We start from the raw sequence: 15,632 nt of genomic DNA, 5'->3' as shown, positions 1-15,632 counted from the left end.
ATTATGATCTTAAATATATGAAATATATTATCAGTTAAAAATGATACATGAAGTTATTCTATTTTAATTGATAAAATGAGATTAAGAAATAAAGAAAAAATTTCCTATAGTTTATTAGTTATAGTGATTTAAAAAGAAATAAAATAAAAATAAGGCTCTTTAAAAGTAATAGTTTAATTTAGAATATGATGTGTTTAAAAAGAAAGGAAGAATATATTTATTAAAAAAAAATATTTAACCCACTTCGTAACAATAGGGGCATTTCTAAACAAAACTATATTAGTAGAGATATTTTAGTCGAAACTATTAATGATAAGGACATTTTTAGACCAAATTATTATTGAAAGACATTTTTGTTTAATTTCACATAGTTTAAGGATTTTTTTTTTACTATTTTTCATCTATTTTATTTGAAAATTTTAGAAACTTACCTTCAAACCTACTTGTGACCAAGCTGTTACTATGATTTGGGATATTATATTTTGGATTGGGATTACCTACAATATTTTTTCCTCCAGTTTTTTTCAATGGGTTTGTGTAACACCTCGAAAGTGTAAAGTGATTTGGAAGTGGGGAAGTGTTGAAGTTGTTGGTGCAGCTGGTTCCACGAACCGCTATGTGAACCATAGAATGTCTTATGGGTCATGGGAAACCATTCAAAGTTTGTGATCTTCAGGATTTTGGGTTTCATTAAATTGAATGTACTATCGATCAGAAGAGTCCATTGTTGTGGCTCCAAGATTCATGTTTCAGGAGTTTTGGAATTTCAGCATCATAGTTCCACGGTTGGTCCCTACAAGGGAGTACGACTCGTGGAAGGTGGCTAGTGGTTGAATAACAAAAAGTTAGGGTTTCAGTATTTGATTGATTCCATGATTGACCAATACGGTTCGTAGACCGTTGTACAGTTCATACATGGTGTCCGTGGAAGAGAAATCGACAGTTTTCTTCAAGATTAATTGACTCTTTTTCTACATTTTTAATTCCTAAACTATGCCGTTTCTAGACTATTTCTAAGCCCTATAACTAATTCTACACTTCAACAATTTTACATTCCCTCTCATTCTCTTAAAACCCCAAAAGCTCTCAAGTCTTCTTCTCCAAGGATTCTCAAAGTAGATTATGGTACTTCAAGCTTCAAGTCTCCTCTTCCCATTTCAAATGTAGGATTCATCAAGGTATGGGGAAACTTTATCAATGGATTTCTTTCCATCCATTGAGTTCCAAAAGAACCTCAATTTCTCTTTATGAATTCCTACCCAAATTCTAGGGTTTGCATGATTTCTTATGGGTTCACTAGTTTATGAATAAAATCATTATATTTGATCTTATTATACATGATTTGATATAAATTTCATATTTTCGATGATTTTCACATGAACCCGTGCTATACGAATACTTTATGATTATGAACTAAGTTTTGAGACTATGCATGCACTATGACTTGAAGAATTTATGAATTAAGGATGCTTCTAGATAAAGTGTCAACATGTTTTGTGAAAAGGTTGCTTCCAATTGAATTATTCTTATTACAAAAAAAATGATCATAATTTAGATGTTTTAGATAAGTGTCTTTATGAGTATGATATGAAATCCTGATTTTAAAAGGAGTTATTCTATTATATGAAGTTTATGATCGAATTGATATTACTAGATTCTTACCATTTTAAGTATTATGATTATGATATGATTGCGCTTATTTCCATTGGGAGTTTACTTAGCATCAAGTTAATTTTGGGATGGAGGCTCACCCGTTAGTGTAGGCAGAATACTTTAGTATCAATCACATTGTCCCATAACTATATGCCCATGTAGGACTTGTCCCGATTGGACATTAGCTAGTAGATTCACCTATGATTAAAAACATGGTCCTTACGATAAGTAACTCACTCTCTTTTCTCTTTGAGAATAGTACACTGGACTCCATATTATAGCTCATATAGTTTTTGTTAGTTAACGGTATCTCCAATAAAAGAATGTAGTTTTCACAATAGTTAATGATTTCCCCAAAGAGTACGATTTACGCTTATGTCATGATTTTCAAGTATTGTATTGACGTTGTTTTATGTCTTATGAATTCAGCTTATCAAATGTGTTATGTTTTACTTGGTTATGCATTATCATATTTTCATATTTAGCCTGCTCCATGTTTACATTTATGCATTTTCCCTATATTCAGTACATTTTGTGTCCATATTGTCTTATAATATAAGTTCTGACGTTCCTCCATCAAGCCATGGCTAGCAGATTGGTCAGCATTAATTAGTAATTTTGGTGAATCCTCATGGTTCAAGGGTATGATCATATGTTATAAGTCTTTATGTCTTTCTTACACTTTCTATTTTCAGACTTGCTTTGTGAGGCAGGGTTTGTCTTAGCCACACCCATTAGTAGTGGCCTATTTTCAGACTTAGTTTGATTCTGCATTTACTGTCTTTGTACTCAGGTTTTTCTTATGTTAAGATTGTCTAGTGAAACTTATATTCCACTTTATCTTTTTATTTATATTAAGTCATTATTTTAGTGTCATTATTATGCTAAGTGGCCTATTTATGGTCTCTTGGGATTCTATTTGCCATGTCACGTCTAGGGGGTAGTTTGGGTCGTGACAAATTAGGTATAAGAGCCAAGTTTTGAAACAGTCCTAGGTGTCTGACAAGCAAGCTGCATTTAATAAAGTCTTATTCATGAGTGTGAAGTGCGCCACATTTATGAATAGAAGGCTACAAGATATTTAAGAAACTTCACTTATTTCATTACTCTAAAGTGATGTGATAGATTTGAAGTCTATAAAGGTCTTCCTTGTAACTCTTGTTCTATGCATTTCAGAGCATGCTTCCAAGAAGATATCCCGTGAGAAGAAACTTGAATGGGGAACCCAAAGTTCCCCAAGCTCTGGTCGACCCTTTGGCTGAGCAAGTGTCTCATGCAGAGTTTAGGTTGATTTCTAAGTGTTGACCCAAGCCATGACCACACAAGCTAATAGGAAAGTTGTAGCTCCTGTGAACCCAAATATGGATATAACGACAATAAGATTTAGAGACTTTACGAGGATAAATCCTCCAGAATTTCATATTTCGAAAGTGGATGAAGATCCACAAGAGCTTATAGAGGAAATAAAAAAGATTATGGATATTAAGGGAGTGACTTCGGTGGAAAAGGCAGATTTGGTTGCTTATCAATTTAAAAGTGTTCCTCAAGGGCATTGGATGGAGGTACCTTGGATTAGGACAAGTTCAAAAGGGCGTTTCTTGATCTATTCTTTCCCCTTGAGATAAGGGAGGCTAAAGTGCAAGAATTTATTAACCTAAGGCAAGGAAACATGAGTGTGAAGGAATACTCTTTGAAGTTCACTCATTTGTCCAATTATTCTCCAGCAATGATTGCCGACTTTAGAGATTGTATGAGTAAATTTGTTATGGTGCGTCCTAGATGGTGGTCAAAGAATGTAGAAATGCCATGTTGATCAAAGAGATATACATCTCAAGGTTGATGAATCATTCTCAACAAATTGAGGAGGAAAATCTTAAGGAGAGGGGTAGAGAGTCTAAGAGGGCAACAATAGATAGTGGTGATTTCTCTCATTGTGGTCAGGTGGAAATGGGCGTTCTTAATTTTGGCAAAAGTTCTCTTGCCTGACTTCATCTAGTATTTCGTTACAAAGGTTCAACAAGGATATGGTGTCTAATCCTAAGCCTCAAGGAGGTAGTTCTAGTGGATCTTCATTCCTCACTTGCAAAAAGTGTGGCAAGAGTCATCAAGGGAGATGTTTAGCCGGTATCAATGATTGCTATAGTTATGGTACGGTTTGTCATAGATTAAGAGACTACCATTCACTTGCTAGCAAGGGGAAAGATGGTTGTTAAGCTCAACCTAGTGCTTCTTCTAATCGCCTGACTCAGCATGGTGTTTTTTCTAGTTTTGGTAGTCAACATCAGGATATGTTTTATGCTCTTCAAACTTGATTGGATCATGAGGGTTCTCCAGATATGGTTATTGGTATGCTACGAGTCTTTCAACTTGATGTTATGTATTGCTTGATCTAGGTGTTGCATTGTCTTTTGTGACTCCTTATATTGTCATGAAGTTTGATGTCAGTCCCGAGGTTCTTCTAGAACCTTTCTCAGTCTCTACACCCATCAGTGATTCTATTTTTGCTAGCAGATCTATAGAAAATGCCCTCTCTCAGTGTCCAAGAAAATCACCTAAGTTTATCTTGTAAAGTTAGACATAATAGATTTCAATGTCATTCTTGGGATGGATTTTCTTCATTCCTGTTATGCTTCAATTGATTGTAGAATCCGAGTGGTGAAATTTAAATTTCTAAATGAACTTGTCTTAGAATAGAAGGGTGGAAATTCAGCACCAATAAATCAGTTTATCTCATGCCTTAAGGATAGAAAAATAATTTCTAAGGATTGCATTTATCATCTTGTCTGGGTTAGGGATATGGATTCTCAAGCCCCTACTTTTGGGTCACTTCTAGTAATGAGTTTCTAGGAGTGTTACCTAACAATCTTCCTGGTGTTCCTCCCGAAATAGAGATAGACTTTGGAATTTACCTTCTTCTAGATACACAACCTATATTTATTCCTCCTTACCATATGGCTTCGATAGAACTTAAGGAGCAAAAGGATTAGTTGAAAGATTTATTGGATAAGGGCTTCATTAAAATGAGTATTTCTCCATGCGGCGCTCCAGTTTTGTATGTAAAAACAAATGGTTCACTTTGTATGTGTATGGACTATCGACAATTGAACAAGGTCATGGTAAATAATAAGTTTCCTATCCCTAAGATCAATGACTTGTTTGATCAACTCCAAGGTGATAGTTTCTTCCCAAAGATTGATCTTCGATCAGGGTATCATCAGTTGAGGGTAAGGAAAAGTTACATTCCGAAGAAAACTTTTAAAACTTGATATGGTCACTATGAGTTTTAGTGATGTTATTTAAATGCCCCAACAACTTTTATGGATCTTATGAATAGAATGTTCACATAATACCTTGACATGTTCGTGATCGTATTTATTAATGATACTTTGATTTACTCATGAAGTGAGGATGGACATGTTTATCACCTAAGGATCATCTTGCAAATCCTCACGGATCCTCTGTTGTTTGTTAAGTTTAGAAAATTTGGGTTTTGGTTGAGGTTCGTTTCTTTCCTTGGCCATGTTATTTCCAGTGAAGGTATTTAGGTTGATCCTAAGAAGATTGAGGCTGTTAGAAACTGGCCTAGACTTCTTTCCCCTTCAGATATTTAGAGTTTCTTGGGTTTTGCTAGTTACTATATGGAAGGGTTTTCCTCTATTGCTTCATGTTTGACTACGTTGACTCGAAAAAAGGTGAAATTTCAATGGTCAAAAGCTTGTGAGAAGAGTTTGCAAGGGTTTAAAAATTGACTTACTTCAGTCTTAGTTTTGACTTTACCGAAATGATCAAATGGTTTTGTCGTGTATTATGATTCCTCAAGGATTTGTCTTGGTTATGTTTTGATGAAACATCGTAAGGTAATTGCTTATGGAGGTAGTGGTCTTTGCTTTGAAGATATGGAGACACTATCTTTATGACGGTCATATGGACGTGTTCACCGATCATAAGAGCTTGCAATATGTGTTAAAGAAAAATGATTTGAATCTTCGCCGAATGAGCTAGCTTGAGTTCATTTAAAGATTATGATACAAGTGTTCTTTATCATCTAGGTAAGGCAAATGTGGTTGCCAATTTTCTTATCCGATTGTCGATGAGTAGCGTTTCTCACATTGAAGATGGTAAAAAGGAGTTAGTTCACAATCTGCATAAACTAGCTAAATTTAGTGTTTGCTTGGTTGATGTCGAGGATAATGGTATCATTATTCAGAATGGGTTAGAATCATCTCTTGTATCGAATGTGAAGGCAAAGAAGGATCTTGATCCAACTCTAGTTGAGTTGAAGAAAGTGGTTTCTAAAAAAGCCATTGAGGCTTTTTCCCAAAGGGGAGATGATATCCTTCGTTACCAAGGTCGGTTATGTGTTCCAAATATTGATGAGTTGAAGCAACATATGTTAGCGGAAGATCACAGTTCTTAGTATTTTATTCAACCGAGACACCAAGATGTACCGTGATTTGCGGGAGGTTTATTGGTGGAATGGGATGAAGAAGGATATTGTGGAGTTTGTGGCTAAGTGTCGTAATTGTTAACAAGTGAAAATTGAGCATAAAAGCTCAAAATGTTTGACTCACGACATTAACATTCCTAATTAGAAGTGAGAAAATTTGAATATGAACTTTATTATGGATTTAGCTCGTACTCGTCGACAATATGACTCCATTTGGATTGTTGTAGACCAAATGACTAAGTCGGTGTGTTTCCTTCTCGTGAAAACCTCATTTTCAGCTGAATACTATACTAGGCTCTATATTGGGAGATGGCAAAGTTTCATGGAGTGCCTTTTGATAACACTCAAATTACTCTTCAAAACCAATTAAAAAGGTGAGCAATCATAGTCAGTAAAAAACCCAACGAAGAGTCGAGGTCGAATCTCACAGGAAACGGTATATCATGGAGAATTCTTTATCGAGAGATTTGGATTTTAAATCAGCCCATTTGGAATAGTAAGAACAATTGGGTGGATGATACCACCAATTTAATATAAAGTTTTTGTTATAAATTATTACAATTAAACTAAGATTTAAAACAAATCAAGAATTAACAAGCAATCTAGGGGTGCGGAGATTGGATATCAATGTTATATAGGACTAAATGTGTTGCTCTATAGTGATGTGCATACATGAATAGTCTAAGTCATCTTCAATGACGCTAATCATCTTTCGATCTCAAAGCATCTACGCCTAGAATCACATTTCGGTGTCATCAAATTCCAATTCTTAACAACCCAGTACCTTACTCTATTCCCTCTTTCAAGAATAGGGCAAATAGTCCGACCCATAACTTCTCTTTCGAGTAGGGCTGCATATCGGTCGGTTCGATTTAGTTTTGAACATTATCGATTTGTAGACTAGATAAACCGTTAAAGAACCATTAAGTTGTCGGTTAATCGGTTATCGACCCTTATCGGTTCGGTTATCGGGTTAACCGTTAACATATCACACAATTTTTTAAAAATCAAAAATCACGTGAAGAATTGAAAAAAATGTAATTAAACTCATTAACTCCATGTAATTATTTACTGCATATTGTAATTTGCAGCCAGAAAACTAGAAACAGGAAACAGAGGCAAAACATTTTCTTTTCCAAATTTCCAAATTCTTATCATATGTCACCATTATCCATATGACTAGAAAGTAGAAACAGAATTAAACAAACTTTCTTTTCCTAATCTAATCAGACTCAACCCAACAACACTTTATACTAGCCAACACTCAACACATCAGCAACACCCGTAAGGCCTAGCCGTCACCCAACTCTCAACACAACACAACAAGTCAACAACACTTGTATAATTACAATTGAACAGTCAAGACCAAACACTCAACACAACAACTCATAGTCTCATATCCTCATACAATATCACAATTCAATCACTTAATAGTTAATACCCAACAGGCGAACACTCAACACAAGTACACAATGTCACAACAACAATAGGCCAACCGCCAACAACCACAACAGTCAACACTCAACATACAACACTTAAATAAACTTCTCAACACAAATATGAAATATCATATTAAAATAACGAAATAAAATATCAGCACTAAAAGCTGCAAGCCTGCAACATTGCATAAGTCAAAATGTAGCACAACTTAAAATTGTCAAACATAAAGTCACTGCCAGTCTGCTACAGCCCACACATGCACAAACAGAATTTCAAAAATTCAAAATAGCAGCCGCACAACCTGAAAATTAAGTCCAAACATAGTACTAATAGTTCATGTTCAAGTAAACAAAATAATAACTAGTCATCAATCCTTGAGAGTTGACGATTCTGGTTCCTATTTTCCAAACAACGCTCAACATGCCTCCCTAAGGAGGCAGTCCCATATTGTGTGAATAGTAATAGGTAGCACTGCCACAATGAACACATTTACCGTCCCCGATCCATCTTCTTTTTCTTCAAGTTTTTCATAGTGATTCCACACAAGTGATCGAGCATCAGAATCATGAAGTCGAGGCATGATGAAATTTGATTAACAAAGAACAGAGAAATTATTAGATATTTTAATGGTTAATATAAAAAAGAAGTCAAGATGAACTAAGAACACCAAGTTCTACTAGGAATTTGCTTTGCACAAATATTTGTACCAACCATAATTTAACACTCATTAGTCATAAAAAAAGAGAAGTCAATCATATATCAAACATAAAGACAAGATAACACATGTATATAAAAGTCCACCTCAATAGTAAGGCATCTACCTTCCTTTTCCTTTAGTAGAGTTAGTGAAGGAAACCTCCAATTTTACATGTCATCAATGCAAAGTTCTTTTCCAAGTTTAGCCAAATCTAAAGAGAAATACGATAACAAATCAAGGCTCAAGGCTTAAAAAGTGAAAGTATTAAATAAACTACTCACAATTTTACATCAATAAGGTTCTTTTCTTACCTTGTTCAAGTTGCTCAAGAAAATCTAAATCTTCCTCAATATTTATGGGTTGTGGCTCAGTCCGGAGCCAATCTTGAAGGCACACTAGAGCTTGTACAAATTTAGGAGTCAATGAACTCCTAAACGATCAAGTATGCGCCCTTCGGTACTAAAAGCACATTCAGACGCCACACTTGAAATAGGAATAGCACACATCTCGAGCCATTTCAGAAAGAGATGGAAATCTAGGTGAGTTAACTTTCCACCAAAGCAATACATCAAAATCTAATTTTCCAGTTTCAGTATCTTCTTCAAGATATTTAACTAATTCTGACTTTGAACTTGCTCCTCCATTTTCAGATTTGTGTTTATTTAATTCCTCGAAAATGTTCCCAAATTCTCCTATCGATACATAAGAAGTGTCCACCTCAGTTGAAGAAAGTTGGCCACTTTTATCATTTGAATTAGGCTTTGCATACTCATTAAACAAAGATTCCATGTACTTTTGCACACCAATTTCTATAGCAACCCCTTTTTTTCCGAACATCTTCTTAAGTGCAAAGCCAAGAGTGTTAAATTTGTGATGAGCATCCAAAACACATGGTATGAAAAATATCTTATTCATTTTTTCAGTATCACCCCAATATTTGTCAAATTTCTCCTTCATATTTTCTTCCATTTTAGCCAAAACATGATCTTCATTTGATATCAATTGATCAAGTAAACACCAACTTGACAAATTTCAAGAAAATGAAAATTTTATATAACATATTGTGATCCATGTATCTTCAAAGTAAGATTAAAAAACATTTCAAGAAGTTTGTAATTCTCTTTACACTCTCCCAATCACTACTCAAAAGTGTACCTGTAGGAGTTTCATCCACAATGTCAACAAACTTAAGATGTAGTGCCAAGCCAATATCACGATCGGCGTACTCTACAATTGCACTTTCATATTCAATAACCCTGCTCAACATCATGTAGGTGGAATTCCACCTTGTAGGAACATCCAAGCATAAAGACTTTTTAACAAGATTTTCATCTTCACAACATTCTTGAAACTGTTTCCATTAAGCCGGAGTATCTCACTACTTGTCTAACTCGTTCAATAGACACATTTGCTTCTTTTGTACCATTTTGAACAATAAGATTTACAATATGAGCCACACATCTTATATGAAGTTGACTACCACCCATTAGGTTGGTCCCCCACTTAGTTAATTGCTTAGACAACTAAGTTATTGCCACACTATTTGAACCAGCATTATCAACTGTAACGGTAAAAATCCGATGCAATCCCCACTCATGTAAACACTTACTAACAGACTTTCCAAGATCTTCACCTCTATGACTAGAAATTGGACAAAAGTTGATAATTCTTTTATGCAAAGTCCATTTTTTATCAATCCAATGAGCATTAATGACCATATTATTGATTCTTTGTATGGAAGTCCAAGTATCGATTGTTAAAGACACCCTTTATTGTGTTTCCTTAAAAACAATCATTAGCTTATGCTTTTCTTCATAAAAAGATCAAAATAATTACGAGTCACAGTGGTACGAGAAGGAATGTGGAAATAAAATTGTGCTACTTTCATAAATTGTTTAAAACCTTCTTTTTCAACAAATCTGAAAGGAACTTCATCAAGAATTACCATACAACACAAGGCCTTCCTACACTCTTCCTGGTCAAATTTCCATGGAAAAACAACTACATCACCCTTGTTACCCCCTATCACGGGTTGAAATGCTAATCTTGATTTTTTTAATATCAATATTATAAGATATCTTCTGGCATTTAGTTATATGACTAAGAATTGACGTCTGTCACGACCCAGGGGTACCCCTTAGATGTAACATGGCGTATAGAACCCCAAAGGACTCCATACAAGCCACTTAGCATATCATAACATAAGCAATAGAACAATAAGAGTAAAAACACATTTCAAGTCTAAAATTTTCATAAAAGGAAAGCGAAAGTCTAGACTCTAATTCTCAACATAGCCATCTATTATAATAACTGAAATGGAAAGGGACACAACCCATACAACATAGTCCAAAAAGGAAATATAAGAAATAAAACTACAATGTGAAAACATCTATCCTGAATCATGAGGACTCACCAACAAGTTAGGAGTATAAGAAAATCCAAGCTTTAGCCATAATGATGACCACCTTGAGAACCGGACCCTACTCTTGGGAAAAATGTAGGAAAAGTAGGTGTTAGTACAAAAATGCACTAAGTATGATAGCCATGCATAAACACATTGAAAACAAGCAAAAAGGGACATTTTAGTTGAAAGCATGCAATTTGCCATGTTTAAACATCATTATGAAAAAATGGAAAAGCATAAGTCATAAGCATAGTCAACATATAGATCATCATAACATAAGAAAAACATATCATAAGTACCCTCAAAACATACTTGTACAATGCAGGAATAAGACCCCATAATCTCACCCATACTAAGTAAAGCTTCTTGAGTAACCATGGTTCATAATTCATATTCTTGTCCATATTGTTTTTGTGGGGAAATAAGTCTTAACCGACATAGACCATGTGAGCTAAACATGGAATTCAGTGTCTACCCCACACTGAAAAGAGGGGTCCTACTTGCCTAAGGTAGAACCATACTCTTAGATTGGGTGGATCCACTTGCTAAATACCTATGAGGGCACATAGTTTATGGGATAAGGAGATTGCTACTAGAAACCTGGACTCAATTAAGGGGGAAGGTTTCCATCTCATGAGACATACTTTGGGAACTCGGAATTCAACTAGCGTATAAGGAACCCATTTGGAAAGTCGGACTCAACTAGTGTAAAAACTTCCATCTCATATACAATATCCACTTGGTGCTAAGCATTAATTCCCACATATTACATAATAAGTCTTGACTTAAGTTCATATTCACGGAAGAATGTCTTTACACTCAATCCAACATAATTCATAAGATAGCTCAAAGATTCAATAGGTGAGAATAACCTTTCAACCTTAGAATCGCCATATTATGATAAAACCTTTCATATCATATTCATGCATAGGTGTGTAAGTGAGAATTTCCTTTCAACAATACACAACAAGATCATAATCATAATCACTTTACTCTCAAAATGTTCTTAATCCATATACATAACCTTCATAAAACATGCATAATACCATATCTTGCCCTTTCAAGGGTCAAAAATCATATCATATCAACACATCTAGAATTACTACATTAGACATGGACATAATTATAATTCAAGTAATCAATTCACTACATGCATAACCTCATAATACTCTTCTATCATCAACAAAGCCACATCTGAAGTTCATAATTGGGAAATATGGGGAATTCAAGGATTCTTGGGGAATTCAACATAAAACCATAGGAAATCATCAATTTATACATAATATAACATAATTGTCGCCGAGTGCGTGGCAACCCCACTATAAAGTCCATATTCACATCTTCCCACTTCAAAGTAGGAATGCTAATGCCTTGGGATAAACTTATCGGTTTCTGATGCCCAACCTTCACTTGTTGGCAATTTGAACACTTAGCCACAAATCCTGCAATATCCTTCTTCATCCCATTCCACCAATAGATCTCCCGCAAATCACAGTACATCTTGGTGGCTCCTGGTGAATAGAATACCAAGAACTATGGGCTTCTGCCAAGATTTGTTCCCTTAGCTCATCAATATTTGGAACACATATCGACCTTGGTATCTAAGTTCTCCATCTCCCCATTGGGAGAAATCTTCAACGGACTTCTTGAGTACCACTTCTTTCAAGTCTACCAAAAACGGATCTAGACATTGTTTAGCTTTCACATCACTTACAAAAGATGATTCAGAACTGTTACGAACCATGACACCACCCTTGTCGGAGTCTACTAATCGAACACCCAATCGGGCTAATGTATGCACATCTCGTGCCAACTCTTTTATATCATCATCCACATGAGCAACACTACCCATAGCTAACCTACTAAGAGAATTCGTTACTACATTTGCCTTTCCAGGGTGATAGAGAACACTCATATCATAATCCTTCAATAACTCAAGCCACTTTCTTTGGTGAAGATTCAAATATTTTTTATTAAACGCATATTGCAAGTTTTTGTTGTCGGTGAACATATCTACATGCACACCATACAAATAATGCATCCATATCTTTAAGGCAAAAACCACCGCCACTAATTCAAGATCATAGGACGAATAATTCTTCTCATGAACCTTAAGTTGCGTTGAAGCATAGGCAAAAATCTTTCCATTTTGCATGAGCACACATCCCAACCCAATTCTCAAGGCATCACAATATACCACAAAACCATATGTTCCTTCTGGTAGTGTCAAAACCAGAGCGGAGGTAAGTCTATATTTCAACTCTTGAAAACTCTTTTCACATGATTCGGACCATACAAACTTAGCTTTTTTTTAGTCAAAGCCGTTAATGGAGAGGCAATAGAAGAAAACCCTTCAACAAATCATCAATAATAACCGGCCAAACCTAAGAAACTTCTAAAGTCTAAAGGTGTTATAGGTCTAGGCCAACTTTTGACCGCATCCGTCTTCTTAGGATCTACCTCTATACCTTTGCTTGACACAATATGACCAAGGAAAGCTACCGATCTTAGCCAAAATCACATTTTCTAAACTTTGTAAAAAGTTGTTGTTCCTTAAGGATTTGCAACACGATCCTCAAATGATCAATATGCTCATTCTCACTTCTTGAGTAGATCAAAATATCATCGATGAATATAATCACAAACATATCAAGGTATTGTCTAAACACTCTGTTCATCAAGTCCATAAATGATGTCGGAGCATTAGTTAATCCAAACAACATTACCAAAAACTCATAATGACCATATTGGGTTCTAAAAGTTGTTTTTTGACTATCTTCCTCTTTCACCCTCAATCGGTGATAACCTGATCGTAGATCAATCTTAGAGAAATAACTTGCCCTTTGAAGTTGGTCAAACAAATCGTCAATCCTTGGGAGAGGATACTTGTTCTTAATAGTCACCTTGTTCAACTACCGATAATCGATGCACATTCGGAGGAAACCAACATTTTCCTTAACGAACAATACTGGAGTACCCCACAGTGATATACTTGGTTGTGTAAAACCTTTGTCTAATAGATCTTCCAACTGTTCCTTCAACTCTTTAAGTTTCGCCGGAGCCATTCTATAAGGAGGAATAGAAATAGGTTGCATATCCAAAAGAAGGTCAATACCAAAATCTATTTCCCTTTCAGGTGGAATACCGGGTAGATCATCTGGGAATACTTTTGGAAATACTTTTACAATAGGGACCGACTCAAAAGAAGGGATTTCAGAATCTACATCCCTCACACTCACTAGATGGTACAAGCAACCCTTAGAAATCATCTTTCATGCTTTAAGACATAAAATAACCCAACTAGTAGGCATAGAATTTCCCCCCTTCCACTCTAGGATAGACTCATTAGGGAATTGGAACTTAACTATTCTAGTTATGCAATCAATAGAAGCATAGCATGAATGCAACGAATCCATACCAAGGATGACATCGAAGTCTAACATATCAAGTTCTACCAAGTCAACAAGAGTAACTCTATGGGATGAGGAGACGAGACACCTTCTATATACCCTGTCAGCCAATACAGAATCACCAACAGGGGTAGAAACAGAAAAAGTCTCTAATAGCACATCAGGGAGCACATCAAACATCATAGCATAAGGAGTCACAAAGGACAAAGTAGCACCGGGATCAAGCAAAGCATACACATCAATTTGAAAACTTTTAACATATCAGTTACCACATCTGGGGAACTATCTTCATCACCTTTAGTCTGGAGAACATATAATCGGTTTTGCTTAGGAACATTAACACCTGAACCACTTGGACTAGATGAGGGGTTGGGTTGAGCCTTACGATGAGTATCTCCCTCATTCTTAGCAACTGAGGGACAATCCCTTATCTTGTGACCCGTCTTGCCACACCCAAAGCATGTACTGGAGCCCGTTAGACACTTACCCTCATGATTTATCCCACACTTAGCACAAGTAAGCATTGAAGACTCACTACCATCTCCTTGAAGTTTAGGGTTAGACACCCATTTATTTTTAGGCCTTGGAGGAGCATTTGAAGAACCTTGCCTGGAGAACCTTTATTGAAACCTTGAACGACCCCGTCCATCGGACCTAGAATGTGAGAAGTTACTATCATCCGTTCTTGCCCTCTTTGCTTCCCTAGATCTTTCCTTGAGTTTTTCTTCCTCAATTTGTTGGGCATGCACCATAAGATGAGAAATATCCATATTATGAACAAGCATAGCAGTACGACGTTCTTTAACAACCAAGTCAGACACTCTCGACACAAACTTACTCATCTTGGTCCTTCGATCCGCCACAATAAAAGGAGCATATTTAGATAGTTGAGTGAACCTCAAAGCGTATTCCCTCACACTCATATTTCCTTGCCGAAGGTTGATGAACTCAAGTACCTTGGCCTCTCTCATCTCTAGAGGGAAGAACCTATATAGAAAAGAACTTTTAAACCTTTCCCACTTTATGGGACCCACTCCTTCTGGCCTTGCCTCATTCCATTGATTGAACCAAATATGAGCAACCCCTTTGAGTTGATAAGTGGTCAATTCCACCTTCTCTACTGGACTCACCCCCATAATAACAAGTATCTTATAGACCTCATCGATAAATTCTTGAGGGTCTTCCTCAACTCTGGAGCCATAAAATTCTGGAGTTTTTATCCTTGTAAAGTCCCTCACTCTTTCCACCGATGTACCCACATTTGGGTTCACGGGAGCTACCACCTCTCTATTGGCTTGGGCCATCACGACTTGAGCCAACACTTGGAATGCTGACCTAAACTCCGCATTGGTTACATTCTCAGCCAAAGGATCAATTAGAGTTTGAGGATGAGCTTGGGGAGGAACTTCTTGACCCACATTGTACCTCCCTCTATCCTTCTTGCATTATCCTTCTACTAGTCATATCCTGAAAACTATTGGGTAAGGGTTAGAAGAAAGACTTTGTAGAGTTAAACTCCATTGCACGACTTAGAGAGATGAAGTAGTAAAGTTTCCAAAACATCTAGTAGCATCTCATTCA

General features: G+C 36.0%; 2 protein-coding genes across 2 annotated transcripts in view; both read right to left on the bottom strand.

Moving 5' to 3' along the window:
* LOC125853694 (RGS1-HXK1-interacting protein 1) overlaps window positions 1-15,632 on the bottom strand; it is a 1,101,770-nt gene that overhangs the window by 14,960 nt on the left and 1,071,178 nt on the right. The gene's annotated exons all lie outside the window — the stretch shown is intronic.
* Window positions 8,709-12,493, bottom strand: LOC125855497 (zinc finger BED domain-containing protein RICESLEEPER 1-like). The gene is made up of 3 exons (XM_049535220.1): window positions 12,296-12,493; window positions 9,393-9,588; window positions 8,709-9,223 (listed from the first exon to the last, which is right to left on the bottom strand). Exons 1-3 carry the CDS (start codon window positions 12,491-12,493, stop codon window positions 8,709-8,711), a joined length of 909 nt encoding a protein of 302 aa, XP_049391177.1.

Source organism: Solanum stenotomum, chromosome 1 (assembly GCF_019186545.1).
Source record: "Solanum stenotomum isolate F172 chromosome 1, ASM1918654v1, whole genome shotgun sequence".
Classification (NCBI taxonomy): domain Eukaryota; kingdom Viridiplantae; phylum Streptophyta; class Magnoliopsida; order Solanales; family Solanaceae; genus Solanum; species Solanum stenotomum.
This window is presented reverse-complemented; position numbering and strand designations above follow the sequence as displayed.

Excerpts from the sequence above, each read along its gene's own strand:
- LOC125855497 (XM_049535220.1), bottom strand. The coding sequence starts at position 12,493 with ATGGGTAGTGTTGCTCATGTGGATGATGATATAAAAGAGTTGGCACGA. Across the intron at positions 9,589-12,295 it reads TGGTAGACTTGAAAGAAGTG|TTTCAAGAATGTTGTGAAGA; the intron begins GTACTCAAGAAG and ends TAATGGAAACAG. Across the intron at positions 9,224-9,392 it reads TGTGGATGAAACTCCTACAG|ATCATGTTTTGGCTAAAATG; the intron begins GTACACTTTTGA and ends TATCAAATGAAG.